Source organism: Herpailurus yagouaroundi, unplaced genomic scaffold, assembly GCF_014898765.1.
Source record: "Herpailurus yagouaroundi ecotype Mexico unplaced genomic scaffold, PumYag 141, whole genome shotgun sequence".
Taxonomy (NCBI): Eukaryota; Metazoa; Chordata; class Mammalia; order Carnivora; family Felidae; genus Herpailurus; species Herpailurus yagouaroundi.
Window position 1 is genome coordinate 46,259,745 of NW_024412396.1, and position 20,153 is coordinate 46,279,897.

Consider the following 20,153-nt stretch of genomic DNA (forward strand, 5'->3'; position numbering starts at 1 on the left):
TCTTGCCATTACCTGTCAGACTGATGATATGCTCGGGGGTATCTGGTTATAATTCCAGCATCCCTTTTTCTCACATTGAAGGAGAGTATTAATTTTGAATCTGTTTTCATTGCTCTTAGTATAGTATCCACTAATTTTGGCACTTTATTATTAGCAGGCAACTGTTTTTCAACTGATACAGACCCACCGTTAGTGGAACCCCTGACGTAGGCAGCTGACGTCACTATTGGCCCTTCTTCTTCTTCCTTCTTCTTTGTAATGTCTATTTATTTATTTTGAAAGAGAGAGACTGAGCGGGAGATGGGCAGAGAGAGAGGGAGAGAAAGAATCCCAAGCAGGCTCAGCACTGACAGTGTGGGGCTCAGACCCACAGACCGTGGGATCACGACCTGCGCCGAAATCAAGAGTCAGACGCTTAACCGGCTGAGCCACCCAGGTGCCCCACTGTGGGCCCTTAATCTGAACCCACCCGCACTGCTGATGTTCTCCTTCATTCCACAAACATGTATTAAGCAGTCAGAGCTGTAAAGATAAGGAAGTCTCAGTCCTGCCCCTTAAGAAGCAAATCTAGTTGTGGAGATAGACGCACATAAAACTGTGCTAAAGGTTGTGCTATGTAATGGTACAAAGAACAGACCATGTGGGACTCAAGGAGGTTCTAATTAATCTATGAATTCAGGGATATGATGTTGGAATTAAGCCTCAGAGAAAAAGGACATTATGTAAGAAAGGGGGAAGAGAGGCAGAGAGGGCAAGGTGAGTAAAGGTATGCATTTGGTAGCTGGGTTTGAGAATAGGGGCACACTGAATGTGTCTAGAATGTAGGGTGCAGGGAGACAGGAAGAGGGAATGGAGAAGGGAAGGGACTTGAACAAGACAGTCCAAGGCCTGGAAGAGGGGGCCAGACATTCGGTGCTCTATTCTGTAGGCAAAGGGAAGCTATGGAGAAGCATGTGGGATGGCTTCAGATGGGGTAAGCAGAGCCTAGACTTTGAAGACCAGTTAGGGCCCAGGTGTGCTGATCCAGGCTAGAGAGGAGGGAGTTTGGAGGACGGTCAGCAGGTTGAAGACCAGTTAACTTCTTAAGTCTGTGTGTTGTCCAGACCAGCACCCAGGGTGCCTGACACACAGCTTCTACTCATCAAAAGTTGAACTTAATTAGAGGAGTTGACATGGAAGATGAGGAAAGGGACGGGGGAGATGGTTTCAAGGTGTTCAGCCTGAGATAACAAATACAGGAGGAGCAGGTTTCGAGGGCTGGGCGGGGGAATGGAAAAACCTGTTAGGTTTGATGAGGTTTAATTTGAGCTGTTCAGTGGCGATGTCTAGGAGACAGCTGGAGATTCGGGGTTTGCGGCAGAGCGGAGAGATCTGGATTCTCAAGTCAGACCCGCCTCTTGGGTATAGAAGGATTTGAGAGCTATAATTTCAGCATCTGTCCTCATCCTTTCTCTGTGAGAAAAGCTTCTCGTTGGGATTCTGTTAACCCCTCTGTCAACTTCCCGAACCTGAAACCCTATTCTGCCCTGCTCCAGAAGGCACACAGGTTCGCTGTTGGAAAATTCTGGGTTTCAGTGGATCGGGTTCCGTCGCCAGGCTTCAGAACTTTAGTTTGGGTAAAAAGATAGCTTTTCATGTGAAAGCATTGACCGTGCAGACCCACTGCAAGCTGTCCTGGTAAGAAAAGAAAACCCGGCCTGCTCTGGGGGACACGAGTCTTTTAGCACTGAGCGGTGGATTTACAACCAAGAGGCTTGGCTTACCGAGCGAGTGACTTCGATTCCTCTCACTCTGCTCTTGCACAGAAGTGCCCTGCCCTGCCACAGGAGTCGAGGGATTTGTGCCAGCGTTCCCTCTGAACCAAAACATCAGTAGGAAGATGTAGGTTACCCCCAGTCACAGGTGCCAGCTTCACTTACTGATGTCCCCGGGGTTGCCCTATTGTCTACTGGAACAGAGGAGGCAAAGGACAAAGTCTGTGTCTGTCCTGATGACAGAGCTCTGGTTTCTGTCCCCAGAGCCAGTCAGCAGGATGACCATCTGCAGAGCACACACCTCTGCTGGGACATCGCAGAAGTTCAACAACTGACGTTCTAGGCGTTTTTGTTGTTGTTGTTGTTGGAGGTTTTTATATGGTGATGCTCAGCCACATTTACAAATACCAAATAGCAAAATCTGAATATTCATTCCAGACTTGGAGTAACAACACCCCAAGACAAAGACGCGGAGAACGCACCGGTCTCAGTGTGGTCCTTGACTCTGGGAGAACCAGTGTGAAAAATTGGAATTAATTGCTATGTTAATGTCACTGGGGCTCAGTTATCCTCTGCACTGCCATTCTAGGAAACTGCACAATCAATTCAACCCAATGAATTTTGGCAGCTTTTGGAAACATACATGTTGTTTTTCCCCCATTATTTTTGATGTCCCCTCACCCCACACCACCCCCCCCATCTTCAAAGCCATTTTCCAGCTGTTCCTAAGGGAGTAGTTTTATGGAGAAGTTTCTTTTGTAGGCTTCCAGCTGGCCTCATTTTCACTATCTCCATGAAGTCGCTTTCTCTGTCGCATTGGTAGGATATTATCCATGGTGCATTGCCTCGGGACTTCCCCTTGGACTGACTGCATATTTTTGGTTTGCTCTCGCAGGCTGTCTCCTGGCTCAGACATCTACGTGACGGTCTCCTCCATGGCCCTCGCGAGGTCCCAGCAGTGCCGGAACTCCCCTAGCAACCTATCTTCATCCAGCGAGACGGGCTCTGGCGGAGGCACTTACCGGCAGAAGTCCATGCCCGAAGGGTAGGTGTGCCCTTGCCCCTCCGCACGCCCCCTGCCCCCCATCGCTGCCTTTCACCTGTGACTCAGACGTGCCTTGACCCATCTACAAAGGAGGAGCCAAAGGGGGAATGCGGTCAGTATTCCAGATAGAAGATGTTTTAATGTCTGCTTCAAACCACTTCTCAGGAAGTGGTTTCTTCATCCTTCTCTAGCCTCCAAGGCCCCCGAAACAAAGAAATCAGACTGCATCACTTTCTGCAGTCGCGTGCACTGTCCTAGTCTTACGGCACAGATTTTGTCACTTCCTCTGAAGCACGCTCGGGAGCATGCTTCTTGCACTGGCTGGAGTTTGTGTGGCTGTTAGAGTAGGGGGAGCCATCATCCTGTTCGAAACTTAAAATTATTTTTCTCACACTTTTAAAGGCTTCTGCAATCTCGGCCTGTGGTTGGTTGTTGTTTCTCATCTCTTTCGAAAACACGAAACACCCAAAGGTAACTGTTTGCCTTTGACAAGACATAGAGACTGAAGGCTAAATGTACCTGATTTGAGAGGCTACTAAAAAGAAAGGAAAACAAAAACAAAAACAGACCCCAACCGACTAGAAGTTGGGAAGTAATTAGCAGCAAAATGTTACGTGACCCACACATGCCACCTTTGCCCAGAGCAAGAGTCAACTGTCAGAGACTTCCTGCTGGGGTGTCTCTCTGGGGAGGTTGATGGAGAACTCAAAACCATTTGAAAATCAAATGTGAGGCATTTATAAAAACCCATGTTTCTATTCTGAGTTTTCCCCCAAATACATTTTTAACAAACGCACACATGATTTGGTTACTTTTTTGAGATTTTTCCATGTTACAAAATAGTCAGGCTTACTAAGAATACCTTCATAATGGGTATTTTTTTTATCCTATAGCATTTTGTTGGTTTACAGCTATTAAGTATGATTTTTTTTGTTGTTGATGCTAAATATTTATATTAGAAGAAAGTAGGTAATAAAACCACTACACAATATGCTTGCGCCTCCTGCATCGCGGGGTCCTCCGCAAGATTCCCTGGGTAGTATATCTAAAATGCACATGTCTTCTCTTATTTACTTCAGTGACAATTAGAAAAAAAAAAATGTATCTCTTATTCATGAGTTCCTGCAAAAGGTTTTATGAGTTAAGTATTATTATCATACCATACCACAAGTCCTAACCAATTATTCCTTGTTTCAATTAGTAGAATTTAAATGGCCTGCTTTTACTTCAAAAATAAGAATCCGCTGCAACTTTAGTGTTAGTACAACAACACTTGTTGTTTGTTAGTGCAACAAAATATAAATGAGCTAACGACAACAACAAAAGCAGTTTTCTTATGACTGGGATACGCTTTAAACGTATACCAAAAATGTAAGCCGAAACCTTAGTGTTTTGGTGAATATTAAATGTCAGAAACATGGTTCCAGTGCCCACCCTACACAGTGTTTTCAGTAAGGTGGTAATTCTTCAACCTGATGTGTGACGCTAACCCGACTGTAGGTGGTGTTGAGGAATTTTCCCTTGTTTGTGAGGTTACCCATGATATTTGCCATACTGTATAACATCTTTTTTACCTGGGGTGATCTTTGACAAGAAGGTAATGATACGCTCCTTTAGTCTGGATCCCAGGCAGTTTTTGCATATATCAGTGACCCAAGAGACCGTCCATTGTCTGATTCACATGCACCGCCCATGGGCCAGGTTGGATTCTAAAGTTACTCTTACCAAGAGAAAGATGATCATGTCTACTCTACAGCTTAGCCCAGTAAAAATAGGGGTGTACGAGTTGACCGTGAGGCAGGAGTGTATGTGGCCTGCTGCAAACCCATTAATACTAAACTTCAAGAAGCTCAGAAGCGTGGAGTAACACCAGTACATCAGATCAGTACACAGTGGTTGTCCACAAGTGTGATCTGCTCACTTGTCCTCTTCCCTCCGTTTCAGTGGGCCCAGTGTCTGCCTGTGTGCAGGGCGTGCCTGCCCACTCCCTGGTGTGGGGGTACTGAGACCACCCAGATCAGCTGAGAGGTAACAGGGTGACTAGTAATGCCCACTGCACTTACATGTGGGGGGGAAAGCACCTGTACCAGTTTGGTATGGAAACGAGAGATAGGTAGGAAACAACACTGTTGAAAAGACATAGGGTCTATTCTACCATCCTTGGAGATGTATTTTCGGGCCGCACGCTTTGAGCAATGTTGATGAGGCAGATCGTGGCAGAGGGAGGGATGACCTGGGTAAATGGAAGAGCTTGGAGAGCACGGTGGGAAGCATAACTGAGGGTGTACAGCCTGAAGGCGAGAAGCACAGACAGAGGTAGGCAGGCCACTACAGCTTTCTTCCAGCACTCTTACATGAGGGAGGAAGCTTGTCCATGAAGGCAACTGAGACCAGTAAAAGTTGTAGAGAAGAAGTTTCCAGCCCATGATGAGGACAGGCTGTGAGCCTGCTCTGGAGAGCCATGGACCAGCTCGTGAGTTAGAGTTCGTGGTCACTGAATGTGCCTCAAGTATCAGCCAGATGATACATGCTTTTCAAGGCAGGATTTAAGGACAGCCTTACTTTGTCATTCATTTAAAACCAGACAGCCAGATTAAAAAAAAAAAAAAAAAAAAAAAATAGGGGCGCCTGGGTGGTTCAGTCAGTTAAGCTTCCAACTTAGGCTCAGGTCATGATCTTGTGGTTCGTGAGTTCGAGCCCCACGTCGGGCTCAGAGCCTGGAGACTGCTTCTGATTCTGTGTCCCCCTCTCTCTCTGCCCCTCCTCTGCTCGTGCTCTCTCTCTCTCTCAGAAATAAACATTAAATACATACATACATACATACATACATACAACCAGATGGCCAGAAAAGCATTTGACTTTAAATCCAGAGGTTTTAAGAGTTGTCTTTAGTTTCCACTGCTACCAAAAAGGAAGAACAAGATTAGAATTCATATTTAACTTTTATCTCTGTGCTTTTGTGGACATGTCTTCATTTATTGAAAATTTAGAATAAAATCATAGGGCCAGTTGGAAGATATGAGCTTAATAAGGACCCTACTTAGGGAGGAGATGGCAAAGATCATAATTAGTGACTCGTCCCCACCACCCTTTGCTGTTATTGTTAATGAAAATAAGCATTATTGCATCAAGTAATAAATACGTACAAAGATGCAAACAGTTTTAGCCATTTTCTTCCAGCTTACAGGAAAGGCAGAACTGAAATCCACACACAGTCTTTGTAGGAACCACTCCTCCCCCCCTTTTTTATTAAATGAGCACCTTTTGCTGAAATTTTCGTAAATCAAGTTTCTTGTTTATCATAATGGAGGTAACTTTGTTTAGCCAGGCTTATGACTGAGTTTGTAAACAATGGTCATTGTGCAGAAGTAGCTAGGAGGAGGTTATAGCGGGTTAATGTTACAGCCTTCTCTGCTTCGCAAATGCTTTTATATAGGTCCTTCTCCCCAGATCCATATAATGGAACTGCCATTTAACAAATAAATCGAGACTTTGGGTGGGGGGCTGGAACTCAGATCCAGGCCTCCCTCCTTCTTGTCTCTTTCTCTTACAGCGTATAACTTGCTAGTTCTCTCCATGTGTTTATCAGTCTGTGGCAAATAAGACACGTATTGTAAGCATCCGTCATTCCAGGCTGTTAATCTTCTATCATATTGATTACTCATAAGCTCATTAGTAACCACACACAAATTTATAAATGTCCACGTAAGTCCTTGAATTTTACATTCTCAGCCTTTTTTCCTGGGCTCAGTTGGTATTTACTTTGCCGATATTGCTAATCAAGGCATATGCTTTAATTAGGCACATATTATTATTCTGCACAGGGCAAAATAAAACTGGCTCATGAAATAGTTAACTGTTCTTTCCAGAAATAGACATTTGCCTTTATGTATGCCAGTTTACCTACTTCCAAATTGCCCTTCCCAAAAGGCAATTTAAAATATATACAATTCAGAAGTGGTCACTCTGTAACGTAAACGATAGTCGTCTTTGTCTTTCAGACCTTAGAGCAAATGCTCAGAAAATACTTGTTCCAGGAATGAATGACTTAGTGACTTAGCAGCTCACTGAGTTCAGAGAAACCCCTGACATATTCCACTTAGAAGATGTCCACGGAACATTAGGACTGGGAAGCCTTTCCCTTGCCTGTGAATGACAGTCCAAGCTTGGCTACACGTGGGCTAGAAAATTTGGGTTTCCTATTCTATATTTCTTAGGTTAGCTCGATGCTAACGTCTCCTGCCCTTGTTTACAGTGTATATACCGAGCATACGTACCTTTCTTAAACAGAGTGATGTATGTTGACCGTAACACACACAGCTCTGGCCCCTGAGTACGCCTGCATAAGCCTGAGTGTACAAATGCCAACACGTAAGCAAAACCGGTAGTGCCTGTCACTAGGATTCAGTTCATTACACCCAGGACTGTCTTTCCCTGATGGCTGAGGTCCCTGATGTCGTCTTTGCCTTTGTTTGGGGGAATTGCCACAGGTTTGGAGTAAGCCGCAGATCCCCAGCCTCCATCGACAGGCAGAACACCCAGTCAGATATTGGTGGCAGCGGGAAATCTACCCCCAGCTGGCAAAGAAGTGAGGATAGCATTGCTGACCAGATGGGTAAGTGACTAACTCCTCCAAGAAGCAAGTTGCTATTACACCGAGGCGACTTTGGCCACCTCTTGATGACGTCCTTAAAGCATTCCGTTGTAGAAGACAGCCTTGGTTAACAAATGTGATTGAGAACTAAGTGTCAGTTCGATTATCTATAAGTGAGGGCAGCAAATAAGACGTGAGAGGAAAGTCCAGGAATTCTAAGTGGCCCCCAGTTTAAAAATAGAAAGGACATAGGAATTACTTTCAGCACCGAGATTAAAATGCCAGACTGCCAAACCACATGTGTCCTAAGCATCTCCCTCGACCCTTGCTTGTTTGTTTTTGCCTAGTATAAGTGCCCTTAGAGACTCGTTGGTATTCTTGATGTCAAGTTAAAAAAAAAACAAAAAACAAAAAACAAAAAACCTCTACAAAGTGGGAAAGAGATGGAATTGTTGTTCAGTCACATATGTAGCTTGGTTAGGATCTCTCTCCTCCCTCCTGTGGTATCCACCCCCCCACCCCGCCCGGTCTCTGCTATTAAGCTGTCAGCTGAGGACATGTCTTAGCAGCATAAAACAGCTGGATGGGAAAGATGTGCATTAGTGAGGCTTCATTTGGATTTCTGGCACAGCCCTTTCTCTCCCTACACGCAGTTGTTCTACGGGGACACTGGAATACTAGTTGCTGCAACAAAATTTTCCCATGAAGTAAGACTGAGTTTCAAAACAGTAGCCAGGGAGTTAGCCTCAGTACAGCTGGTACATCAGGGACTTGAATCTAGACCGTTGGGTGGGCTTTTTTCCCCCCTTTATCTTATCTCTAGTAGCATTACCATCAGTGTGGGGTAAAAAGAAGTGAATTTCAGGGCAGAAAAGGGTAAACTTTTAAGGCAAAGACCCATCTTTTTATCTTTGCAAACGCATTGTTTGTTCTGTTTTAATGACTATCCCCCGTAAATACACTGACCGTCATCGTCATCGTAGAAAGGAATGAAGACATATTTAGCTAAGACAGGAATTGAGGAAGAGAAATGTAATTCTCAGGTTCTGAGATCTGCTTTGTTCCAGTAACTTCAGTGAGATGTGCCTTGTTACTGAAGCCATCTGTCATTACCCACTCTCACGGCACCCACCCCCACCACACAAAACCTGAGCATTTTCCGATCTGCTGCTCCGCTCTTGACAGAATGCTTTTAATCCCATATGTTTTGATACTGTTGAGATGGTAACGACACATGTGGAAAGGATCCCTGCTTCAACATGACTTTAGCAGCTTTTTTTGGCTCCTAGTGCAGGCTTTGAACAAAGCTGCCAGCAAGCCCTTTGTGCAACGTTCAGTGCCACACTTCCCACTCATGTGAAGTCATATGGGGAACGAAAAGGTATCTTGGGACTGGAAAGGGTAATTATGAGGCTCGTCCTAGACCTGTATTCATTCGCTCTCATAAACCTCCCTCCAGTCTTTTCTTCCTTGCATCTACTTTCGTTTTGGTGGCATCCCACTCTTAATAGATAAGGCTCTGAAATTAATATCAATGAATCTAATGAATCTTTTCAACACATTGTTCCATCCTGTTAGTAAGATATGACTTTGGTAAGATACCCCAGAACCTGCCAGAGAAACCTTTACACCAACTGGTGGCCTGTCACCGTCCAATACCGAAGGCTTCCAATAAAATGTTAGAATAAATTTTTTTCTAATTTTTTACGTTCCACGATTCCAGAGGAATAACCTAGCTTTCTCGAATTGGCACGTCAGATGGAATCTGGGGCTTGGTTGGTATAACCCATGCCAGGGAGAAATCAAGAAAAACAATTGTTCCGTTCTCATTACTCCGCGTACTCTATTGAGTGTATAAAGGGCCGACCTTGTAAGAACAAAACGCTGTAAGGACTTTCAGGTCACTGATTGAAAAGGCTGAGGAGATTCTCATTTGCTAGCAGACCTACCTGTCTTTGTACATCAGCGTGTTACAAACTGGTACCCCAGTGGAGAGGAGGAGTTGAGCTTAATTGGCACACCCATCTCAGTAGATTTCATTTCTCTGCCTCTGCTTTTGGAAATGGTTGAGAGTCAGAGTCATAGAGTATGTTGCCCAGTCCTTTACGTTTAGCAATGGTGCTGCAGAAGTCCAGAATTGTTGCTGTTAGCTACCGGTGTGTTAAAGCAGCTAAATCGCTTAGCCTTTACCTTTGGAACCCCATCTTGAACGCCAGCTTGGAGTCCAAAAGGAAGCAATTGTCTTAAGTAAACTAGTTGCTGTGTGTCTTTTCTGTTGTGCTTAGCTTACAGTTATAGAGGACCTCAGGATTTCAATTCTTTTGTCCTCGAGCAGCATGAATATACAGGTAAAATATTTCCAAAGTGTCATGGTAAGTAACACGTGATTGCATCCATGCCTGTCTAGGTAATGTAGACCAAGCTAGGTTAGCCACACTTTGCAATGAATGAATTTCATAAATTGAATCCATATATTCTCGACTTTCCCCCAGAACCAAAAGTTGATTCCTAACTTTGCCGCGTTGTTCATGGCCTTTGGTTTGGTGGTACTTGGCTATGCTAATGTGTATGACGTGACACACTGTCACCAGCTGCAAGCTTTACCCATCAGCCACTTAGTTTCTGACATGCTGTCTATCGTGTAAACTCTCAACAAGCTTATCGCTGAAATTCAGAGTTTGCTGGTCAGTGACCTGAGAAATGCAATGGCAAGCCGTCTTCATTTGTCAACATGTGCTTGTACCTATTTAGTGCCCGCACCGTAATGTCCTGTGCTGTATTCCAGAGCCAACGTGCCATCTCCCAGCAGTATCAAAGGTACTGCCAGCTTTCCGAGAGAGCCCCAGTGGGAGATTAATGCGGCAGGATCCGGTGGTCCATTTGTCTCCAAACAAACAAGGGCATGTAAGTTAACCGTCAAACAATAAAAATGATAAGCTTCCTAGCGATGTGCCTTTTGTGCAGTGTGAAAATGGCTGTTTTCACAGTGTGCTTTGCTGTTTCTTCCACATGGTCAGAGAAGAAGTCACGTGACCCTGGTGGACGATGGGTGTTTGCAGTCATGGCCCTGGAATTTCTTTTGCCAGGGGCCCTAAGGTTGCTTTGAGATTAACTCAAATTCCTCTTTGGAATGCACCTGCCACCCCCACAGACCTGGATGGAAGGCCATGTGATGCAGCACAAGCAGTCCTGAAATGTTCGGAACAGAAATGTGCTAAAAGTAGATTTTATTGAGGTACATGGGTGGTTCAGTCGGTTAAGCGTCGAACTTCAGCTCAGGTCATGATCTCGAGGTTCTTGAGTTCGAGCCCCACGTCGGGCTCTCTGCTGTCAGCGCAGAGCCCTCTTCAGATTCTTTGTTCCCCCCTTTCTCTGCCCCTCCCCGCTTGCGTGCACACACGTGGTCTCTTTCTCTCTCAAAAATGAATAAACATTTTAGAAAACTAAAAAGAAATGAAAGTGGGTTTTATTTGCTTACACAGTTGCATGCATGAGATCTGTTTGGAACATCAGTCAAGGGGATAAATAGCTTCCTGACAGCTGCCCGTCCTGCTTCTCTGGTCCTGCACACTTACACACATTTTTGTTTCACCATAGTTCTACTTAATTCCTTACTACTTATGGGTGCAATTAAGAATAAGAGGTTTTGCTCATGTAAGTTTTGCCCTAGTAAAATGAATATGGAACTAAAGAAACAGCACATGCCTGTGCATGGGCAAGCGCCCTGCACTGGGCTGTGGGTGAGAGATTTACTGAAGAAATGCGATGTTGTCATCACAACATGTTGTAAGTGATAAATTATCCAGTCTGTCAATTTCCTTTCCTTCATTAGCACCTTTATATTGATGACATGGTAAAATAATATTTTGGATAGATTAGGTTAGATTACATATACTCTTAAAATTAATTTCACCTATTTCTTTTTACTTTTTAATTGGCTACTACAAAACTTAACAAATGCGGTTCGTGTCACATTCCTATAGAAATCCGTTCTGTATTTTACACTCTTAGCACATCTCGATTTGGGCTAACCCCATTAAAAGTGCTCACACAGCACAGATCCAGAGCTAAAGAAGTTCCGCCTTACAAACATTAAAAATAAATGAGGGCCAGGGCACCTGGGTGACTCAGTCGGTTGAGTGTCCAACTCTTGATTTTAGGTCAGGTCATGATCTCACAGTTCGTGGGTTCGAGCCCCATGTCGGGCTCTGTGCTGATTGCATGGAGCCTGCTTCGGATTCTCTCTCTTCCCCTCTCCCTGCTCCTCCCCCACGCTCTCTCGCATTCTCTCTCTGTCTCTCAAAAATAAATAAATAAACATTAAATAAATGAAGACCTCATAACATAAAAGGTGTTGTTGCAAAAAACCAGAGTGGCACCAGTTAGGTAATGGATTGGTGGGTTCTTGTTTAAGAAAGAATCTTTCCCTCTAAAGTGAAATTTCTGTGTCGTCCTCCTCTTTCCATAGCCAGTGAAGAGCATGTCCCTTTCTCAGCCATCATGCACATGCACCTGCGTGTGTACACACACACACACACACACTCTTGAGCTAGTGTCTACTCTTCTCTTTTCACTTGATCTCCACCAGGTATCTGGACTTCCTGTCTCCCATCTAATTTAAAATATTATTTTATTCAGATATATTTTGAAATCTTATTTCTTTGGTAAATTATAGAACATTCTAAGCAGCTAAGCCACTGTGTAAAGTATAGAGTCTAGGGGCCCTTGGGTGGCTCAGTCGGTTAAACGTCTGACTCTTGATTTCGACTCAGGTCATGATCTCATGGTTTATGAGATCAAGTCCTGCATGGGGCTCTGCGCTCACAACACGGAGCCTGCTTGGGATTCTCTCTCTCTCTCTCTCTCTCTCTCTCTGTGTCTCTGTCTCTCTCTCCCTCTCCTTCTCCCTCTCCCTCTCTCTCTCTCTGCCTCTCCTTCTCCCTCTCCCTCTCTCTCTCTCTCAAAATAAATAAACATTAAAGAAAAACTAAAGTATACAATTTAGTGGTTTTTTTTACTATATTCCCAAAGCTGTGCAACCACCACCACAGTCTAACTGCAGAACGCTTTCATCCACCCCAAAAAGAAATCCTGTGTCCTCAGGCAGTTACCCAGGCTCTTCCCATGCCCTCCATGCTGTCGACAGCCACTCATCCACTTTCTGTCTCTGATGATGTGCCTTTTCTGGGCATCTCATGAATGGAAACATACGCTATTTGGCCTTTTGTGTCTGGTTTGTTTCATTCAGCATAACGTTTTTGAGGTTCACCTATGTTCTGGTATGTGTTCGTACTTCATTTCTTTCTATGATAATAATTTCCCATTGTATGCATATACATTTTTTTATCCACCAGGTGATGGACATGTGGGTTGCTTCTATATTTTGGCTATTATGAATAATGCTCTGTAAATACTCATTTGGAAGGTTTTTTTGTGATGTGTTTTCATCTCTCGAGTAGATACTAAGAATGGAGCTGTGATTGTTTTCCCACAGCAGCTGCCCCATTTTACATTCCCACAACCGTGCCAACCCTCACTGCTGTCTGCCTTTTTGGTTAGAACATCCTAGTATGTGAAGTGTTATCTCATTGTGGTGTTGATTCGCATTTCTCCAGGAACTAATGATGTTGAGCATCTTTTTTTTTTTTTAATTTATTTAATGTTAGTTTATTTTTGAGAGAGACAGAGTGTGAGCAGGGGAGGGACAGAGAGAGAAGGAGACACAGAATCTGAAGCAGACTCCGGGCTCTGAGCTTTCAGTACAGAGCCTGACGCGGGACTAGAACTCACAAACCGTGAGATCATGATCTGAGCCGAGGTCGGACGCTTAACCAACTCAGCCACCCAGGCACCATGTTATTGAGTATCTTTTTCTGTGTTTGTTGGCCATTTGATATCTTCTTTGGAGAAATGTCTATTCAAATCCTTTGCCCGTCTTTTAATTGGGTTTCTTGAAGCACAAAAGTTTTTAGTTTTCGTGAGATCCAATTAATTTTTTAAAAATCTTTCGTGGTTTTGGTGTCATTCATATCCGAGAAACCATCGCATAAACAGGTCACAAAGATGTATACTTATGTTTTCTTCTAAGAGTCTTACAGTTTTAGCTCATACACTTAAGCCTTTGATCTTTTGAGTTTATTTTTCTGTGCAATAAGGACCCATCTTCATACTTTGTTTTTTGCATGCAGATATCCAGTTGTCCAAGCACCATCATTTCCTTTCCCTACCACGCACCCCGCTCACCCCTTGAATTGACGTAGCATAAATCGTATCTCCAAGCACTCCTTAGAAAGCTGGCTCCTACACAGACGCCAGTGGGGGGAAGGAAAAGGAGATCTCTTTACAAATAAGCCTCATATTTTGCCTTACATTTACTCTGATTGGTAGGACTTTTGGAATCCAGCATACCTTCTGATTAAAGTGATCTCCATATTATTGATAGTATTTAGCCTAAGCGAATTGAAAAATGGGTTCTAAATCTAAACGTGGCCTGTTTCCAGCACTCTTTGCCATGAACACTCTGAATAGGTTCTTCCAGGCCCCTCCCGTATTTGGCTTGTTATCACTGGAATTTTTGTGCCGTGAGAACCCCATAACCAGAAACATGCCACAGGGCCATTCTCCCGTTGTTTCTTCCCAGTGTTCAAGAAGCAGAGCCTATGCCTAAGGCAGTCTTACTTCCCTTGCAGTCTGACAGCCACTACTCAAGCCACTCCAGCAGCAATACCCTCTCCAGCAACGCGTCAAGTGCCCACAGCGACGAGAAGTGGTACGATGGGGACCGCACAGAGTCTGAGCTCAACAGCTACAACTACCTGCAAGGCACCTCCGCTGACAGTGGCATCGACACCACCTCCTATGGTCCCAGCCACGGCAGCACAGCCTCCCTGGGGGCTGCCACGTCGTCCCCTCGCTCAGGGCCCAGCAAAGAGAAAGTGGCACCCCTGTGGCATAGTTCCAGTGAAGTGATCTCCATGGCAGATCGGACTTTAGAGACAGACGGCCTCGGCATGGACCGGAAAACAGAGTCCTCCCTGAGCCTGGACATCCACGGCAAGAGCCCAGCGGGCTCAAACCCTCTGACAAGGGAGAACAGCACTTTCAGTATAAATGACGCTGCTTCCCACACAAGGTAACTGCCCTCCCCTACCGCCTCTGGCCTTCCCAGCCCACTCCCGAAGCGAGTTTCCAGCCTCATCTCACTTTGCTTCACTCAGTAGAGTATAAAGGAGGGGTTTTCTGCGCAGTGACCGCTATTTTTACATATGCCTTTTATTTGCCACCAAAATATTTTATTCCTACAACCCTAATGCATTATTTTTAACTGAGAAAAGTATACGGATTTACTCTTTGTAAAGTTGTATTCGATCTTATAAAAATTATCCTGGGTACCAGAATTAGAGAAGAATTTTATAATTCAGGCTTTCAGGTAGTGATAGAGAACGTCTATCAGTCAGTCTTTTGAGCACTGGAAGAAAATCTTGAGCATATTTTTAGAAGAAAGGGGTCTTTTCTAAGATGAACCTGGTGTTATTTATGATGTCCAGCCCATCCTTCACACTGCCTGTCAGAGAACATGACTTAGCCAGTGTTTGCAGGGGAACCCTTTTCCAGGAATTGCCTCCTGCCAGTGATATGTTGAGGGTTGGGGGAGGGGAGTCCAGGAGAAAAATGTAGCTAAAATTAGACATCCCATGTATTTGGAGCAGGAAAGCACACATTCTCCTGTATCCTTAGAGATCTCTCTGATAGGCAAAATAAATACCATTTTTCATTTCCTCTTTTGGATTTGAGCCCCAAATCCAAAATATGACAAGATTCTCCCTTTGAAGGAGGAAATATTCCAACACTGTCTTTTTGGGCCTGTTGATCTCTGTGGTGGTTTCTCCTTTTGCCTCTCATCCTTGGCTGTCATTGATCAGTTTGCACGACAGCACCTGACCTTGCTGCCTTCTGGGCCTCCTTTTATTATTATGCCCTGAAAAAAAACAGCGAAGAAGCTAGATTTAGTTTTACTGTTCAAATGGGAATCTAGGCACATAATCTGCCAGTAAACCCCGGATAATCTTTATGACAGAGGATGTCCTGGATTTAATTTGGATTTGTTTAACTCGACCAGTTAAATTTCAGTTCTCTCATTGTGTCTATATTGTTGTGATCAGATTCCTGACCTTTGCATCTGAAAATGTCCGTTTGGCCCTATGGTGTGAAGCATTGCACAGGTTTTTATTCTGTTTACCACACTGCAGGCCTGGAAACTACTTGACCCCAAACAGAAAGGGAGTTGGGAAGCAGTCTTGATATTCTTCGTACCAGGCACTCGGGCACCTTTCCACGATTCAAAAAATAGAGTGTTTGATTCAGATGCGTTAAGGAAGTATTTGGGAAAGTAGAACAGAAAGCTGGATGTCAGGGGCGCCTGGGTGGCGCAGTCGGTTAAGCGTCCGACTTCAGCCAGGTCACGATCTCGCGGTCTGTGAGTTCGAGCCCTGCGTCAGGCTCTGGGCTGATGGCTCAGAGCCTGGAGCCTGTTTCCGATTCTGTGTCTCCCTCTCTCTCTGACCCTCCCCCGTTCATGCTCTGTCTCTCTCTGTCCCAAAAATAAATAAAGGTTGAAAAAAAAAATAAATAGAAAGCTGGACGTTAAATACCATAATAATGTAATGTGGACCTAGAATCACATGACCAATAATTACAACAGTCACTCACTGTTTTGGGCATGCCCCCCCGTCTCATCGGCTGCTCCTGTGCACAGACTCCGACTGTTTTTCAGTTCCAGATAGTTTCTGTGTCATTTCTAGGTTTAGCTTGACTTCTGCCTTTTTGGTGTTCTGTTGTTTATTTCGAAGAGAGGATATCTTTTCTTTTTAACAATGTTTTAAAGTTTATTTATTTATTTTGAGAGAGAAAGAGAGTGGGGGAGAGGGACAGAGGGAGAGAGAGAGAGAATCCCAAGCAGGCTGCTCGCTGTCAGCACCCACCCAGCCTGACATGAGACTCAAACCCATCAACCGTGAGACCATGACCTGAGCTGAAACCAAAAGTCAGACACTTGACTGAGCCACCCAGGTACCCCAAAAGGAGGATATCTTTTTTTTAAGAATGATAATTCCATTTGGGGATATGGCTCTCTGGTCTAATTTGTTGGCAGAAGAAAGATTATAGAGGTCTTGCCTAGAATAGCATCACCATGTAGTAAGGTTGAAAAGCGCTGGGCAAGACGTCAGCTGTGCCCTCTGATAAATCTCAGGGGATCTACAGACAGACACACACACACACTCTCTCTCTCTGTCTTTCTCTCTCTCTCTCTCCCCCCCCCCCCGGCCCCCCCCCCCCCCCCTTCCCCCAAAAAAGTAGACACCTGAGCTTGCATTATCTGATTGTGCTGACTGGGGCTGCCTGAAGGCCCCAAAGCATTATCTGTTTTCTGCTTCAAACTGACCATGCAGAAATCATTTAAATCATCATTTGGAAATAACTTTTCTGTTGAAAGTCAAACTTACTAGAGAAGAGAAGAGAAGAATGTGGCCTTTCAGGGAGGGCACAGGGCTTCCCACCCGCTGATCGGTTGAGTCACATTCATTTCTAGACTCTGGTAAGCAGGATGCTTTGTGACTTGTCTGTTGGTCTTGGCAGAGCAGGCTGGATAATCAGAGCTTTAGCAGACTTCCTTCTCTGGAGGAAAGGGGGACTTAGCCACCAAATGCACAAAGCTAAAGAAACCAAAATCACTGCAAATTAGAGTGTTTGTGTCCTCAGAAGACAGGAATAGCAATTAATGTGGAGATCTCTTGACAGTGCATAAAAGAGCTTGTACCTGGGACTTGGTGACAAAATCTAAATTACAGTGATTAAGTTCCTCTGCGTATTTCTGGCTGGGCTGTGTTCCTACCCCCTCTGTCCTCCAGTCTCCCTGTTGATGATTGTGCAGGGTTTTTGTGGCACCCCATGAGAACTGCATTAATGTAAGTTGGTAATTACACCGGGTTGTTATATTTGCATGTCATTAAGAGAAATCATATACACTGATAACTTTCTACATTCGGAAAGTCTATTAATTGCTCTGAAGTGCTGCTTCCTAGAGTATCTATGTATTTTCTATGAAGTTTGGAAATTTAGAGAGAGGGTCCCCCCACCCCCACCCCGCGCGCGCAATGGCTATTTGACTTTCAGCTCTTAAACCACCCAGAAAATGGTTTGTGGTAAGCACAGGAGAGGTGAAGATAGTTTCAGTTTTAAATACTCTTACCAGCTGAGTTCGTTTTTTTCTTAGAGTTCTGGCCTGGGCAGTAGGCAGTGCTGGTTTCTCTGATGACCAAAGACCTCTTTAGTTAGCGCTGTGTAACCGGCGGTAATGCTGATGTGAGAACTAGATTTAAGAGCACACATTATGGGGGCACCTGGGTGGCTCAGTCAGTTAAGTGTCCGACTCTTGATCTCAGCTCTAGTCATGATACCATGGCTCAGGAGGTGGAGCCCCCCTTGGGGCTCTGCACTGACAGCGCAGAGCCTGCTTGGGACTCTCTCTCTACACTCTGTCTGCCCCTCCCCAGCTCGTGTGTGCTGTGCTCACTTTCTCAGTCTCTGTCTCTCTCTCAATAAATAAACTTAAGAAAAAGAAAGAGCACACGTTATAAAGCTGAAAACCTCGTAGTTGCAAATCCACATTTCTTTCCTGACGTCCTGTCCTGACCTGATCGAGTATCCAGGCTCTGTGGCCACCCTCATTCGCCAGCCGTTCTGCCGCTTCCTCTTGATTCCTTAGGCCCCCTCAGAGCTCTGCAGCCGATCAGTACACTCATGTGATGACTTCCTTTTTCCTGCCATCCGGTCTTGGAGGATTTCTCACCCAATATGTTCTTCCCAAACACCTTCGCATATTGTGTGCCACCAGGAGCGTAACAGGAAGGTGCTCGGTACATCTTGGTGATCAAATATGAATAACTTGTTCCTTAAAGATCTCACTTTTTGCCTGAACACTCAAGGCCCCCACTAATAACCCGATTCAAAAATAACATAAATCCTCAATTCCCGACGAATACTGTATGTGAAAGCTCATTGTATAGAAGTGTCACTGTTTGCACAGAGCTGTGTGCTCCTATGTACAGGTATGTGTATAAGTCCCAGTACAGCAGGAACGTGTAGCGAAGTCACTTCTCTGAAAGATTTTCATCTGCAAAACATAACCAAGGAGGACTTTTTAATAGCTTGTATGCAAATAATCGATGTCTGAGTGTAAGTTGGTCAGTGTGTGACGTTCACTAGAAGGGCCAGTTAAAGTCCCAGGACAAAGGCCTGCCCACGGTCATCAGTACAGTTCAGTTTCATGAATGTATTTTTTCTGGTTGACTTAACAAGTTGACTGTTCATACCAGAAATGCTGTACCTTTCCCGAGAGTAGAGGTAAAGAAGGGCTTCTTACGTTAACTTTACATCACCCGTCAACGCATGCCTCAGGCTAGCGTAGCACGCTGGACTGTCAATGATCATGTACCGCTGCATGTGTGTTAGAGCCACTGTGTCTCACCTTGGTCCTCTGCGTTCTGTGTTTGTGGAAAATACGCCTTCTTTGTTCAGAAATTATTCTGCCATCTTTATCTGTAACAGTTCTCTCTTAAGTATCTTCTGCCTGGAATTTTTTGTAATTGCCAACAATTCAGTGCCTCTCATCTACAGGTTTTTCTTAAGGTGAGGATGTTCTTTTTCTAAGATTCATGAGCTAGTTCTTCAGAATGTGAAAGTGCAGCCTCTCAGATGACAAACCCAGAGCTTCTCTTCAGCATGTGGTTGGCTCTGGTTGCCTGAGGTTTGTGGATCATTTTCATCGATAATTTTCCGCTCTGTGGTCCGACACAGAGTGGACATTCAGGAGTACATCGCATTTTGCTTTTATAGCAGAACTCCAGGTGATCTGTGCTAAGCTACTGTGCCCCATTTCTTCAGGTTTACCGAGTGGGGGATTATTTTATCCAGAGTGCAGTGGTGTTCAGCTAATCTCAAAGACTGAGAAACAGAGCCACTGTGGCTGAAATGTCAAGTGTACATTGGGAAAATGAGACTTCTGTCAAGTGCAGATGGCAGATTGCTTGGGGCGGCACTCACTGACACAAAGTTTATCATTACTTTGTTCTACCATGCAACTAATTCATTCATCCCATCGATAGGGAAAGCCCAGATTCTGCAAATGCCATTAAATCGTAAGACCAAAAAGAATTCTGAAAGAGCAGAGTCCATTCCTTGTCCTATTCAAACCATCCTACCAGGATGAGAACTTGTCCAACCGCTTCCAAAGGGGGACAGGAGTAAGGTAAGCCCGAGAAGACAGAGCCCATGACCTTTCTGAGCAAGTTCAGTGTTTATCACATCCTGTCCCTCTTCAAACTTTATCCTGTGTCTGTGTATCTGAAATTCCTCTTGCTGTAACTTAAATACACAATTAAGAGAGAATGAATAGTTTCTCTGAGCTGAGTCTTTTCTAAACATTAGGAAGTTGTTTTGTAATTAAAGCCACCTCAGAGATTTTCAGGGGGAGTGTGTGGGTGCGTTTCCCTCCAGGTGGTTTGAGGCCCACAGGGTTGGTCAGCTTCAAGGAGCCCCACCAACAGCAGGGCCTGGGGACGGGGCTGCAGAGGAAGGAGGAGACCACCTATTTGAGAGCAAGAGGAGGTGAGACGCTAACACAGTAGTTCTTAAACTCTAGGGACATGGGAATCCTTTTGGGGGGAGTTTGTTAAAATACAGATTTCTGGAGCTCCCGAAG

The 20,153-nt window shown here is 44.6% G+C and overlaps 1 protein-coding gene across 9 annotated transcripts in view; it reads left to right on the top strand.

Moving 5' to 3' along the window:
- Positions 1-20,153, top strand: part of SIPA1L1 (signal induced proliferation associated 1 like 1) — a 365,218-nt gene that overhangs the window by 315,134 nt on the left and 29,931 nt on the right. For 7 of the 9 annotated variants that reach the window (XM_040477574.1, XM_040477573.1, XM_040477570.1 and 4 more), the window contains 5 exons: positions 2,650-2,799; positions 7,290-7,414; positions 9,679-9,741; positions 10,179-10,297; positions 14,083-14,525. In XM_040477574.1, the coding sequence (XP_040333508.1) occupies positions 2,650-2,799; positions 7,290-7,414; positions 9,679-9,741; positions 10,179-10,297; positions 14,083-14,525 (900 nt within the window). The remainder of the gene's footprint in view (positions 1-2,649; positions 2,800-7,289; positions 7,415-9,678; positions 9,742-10,178; positions 10,298-14,082; positions 14,526-20,153) is intronic. The other 2 variants (XM_040477577.1, XM_040477578.1) reach the window with 1 other exon arrangement.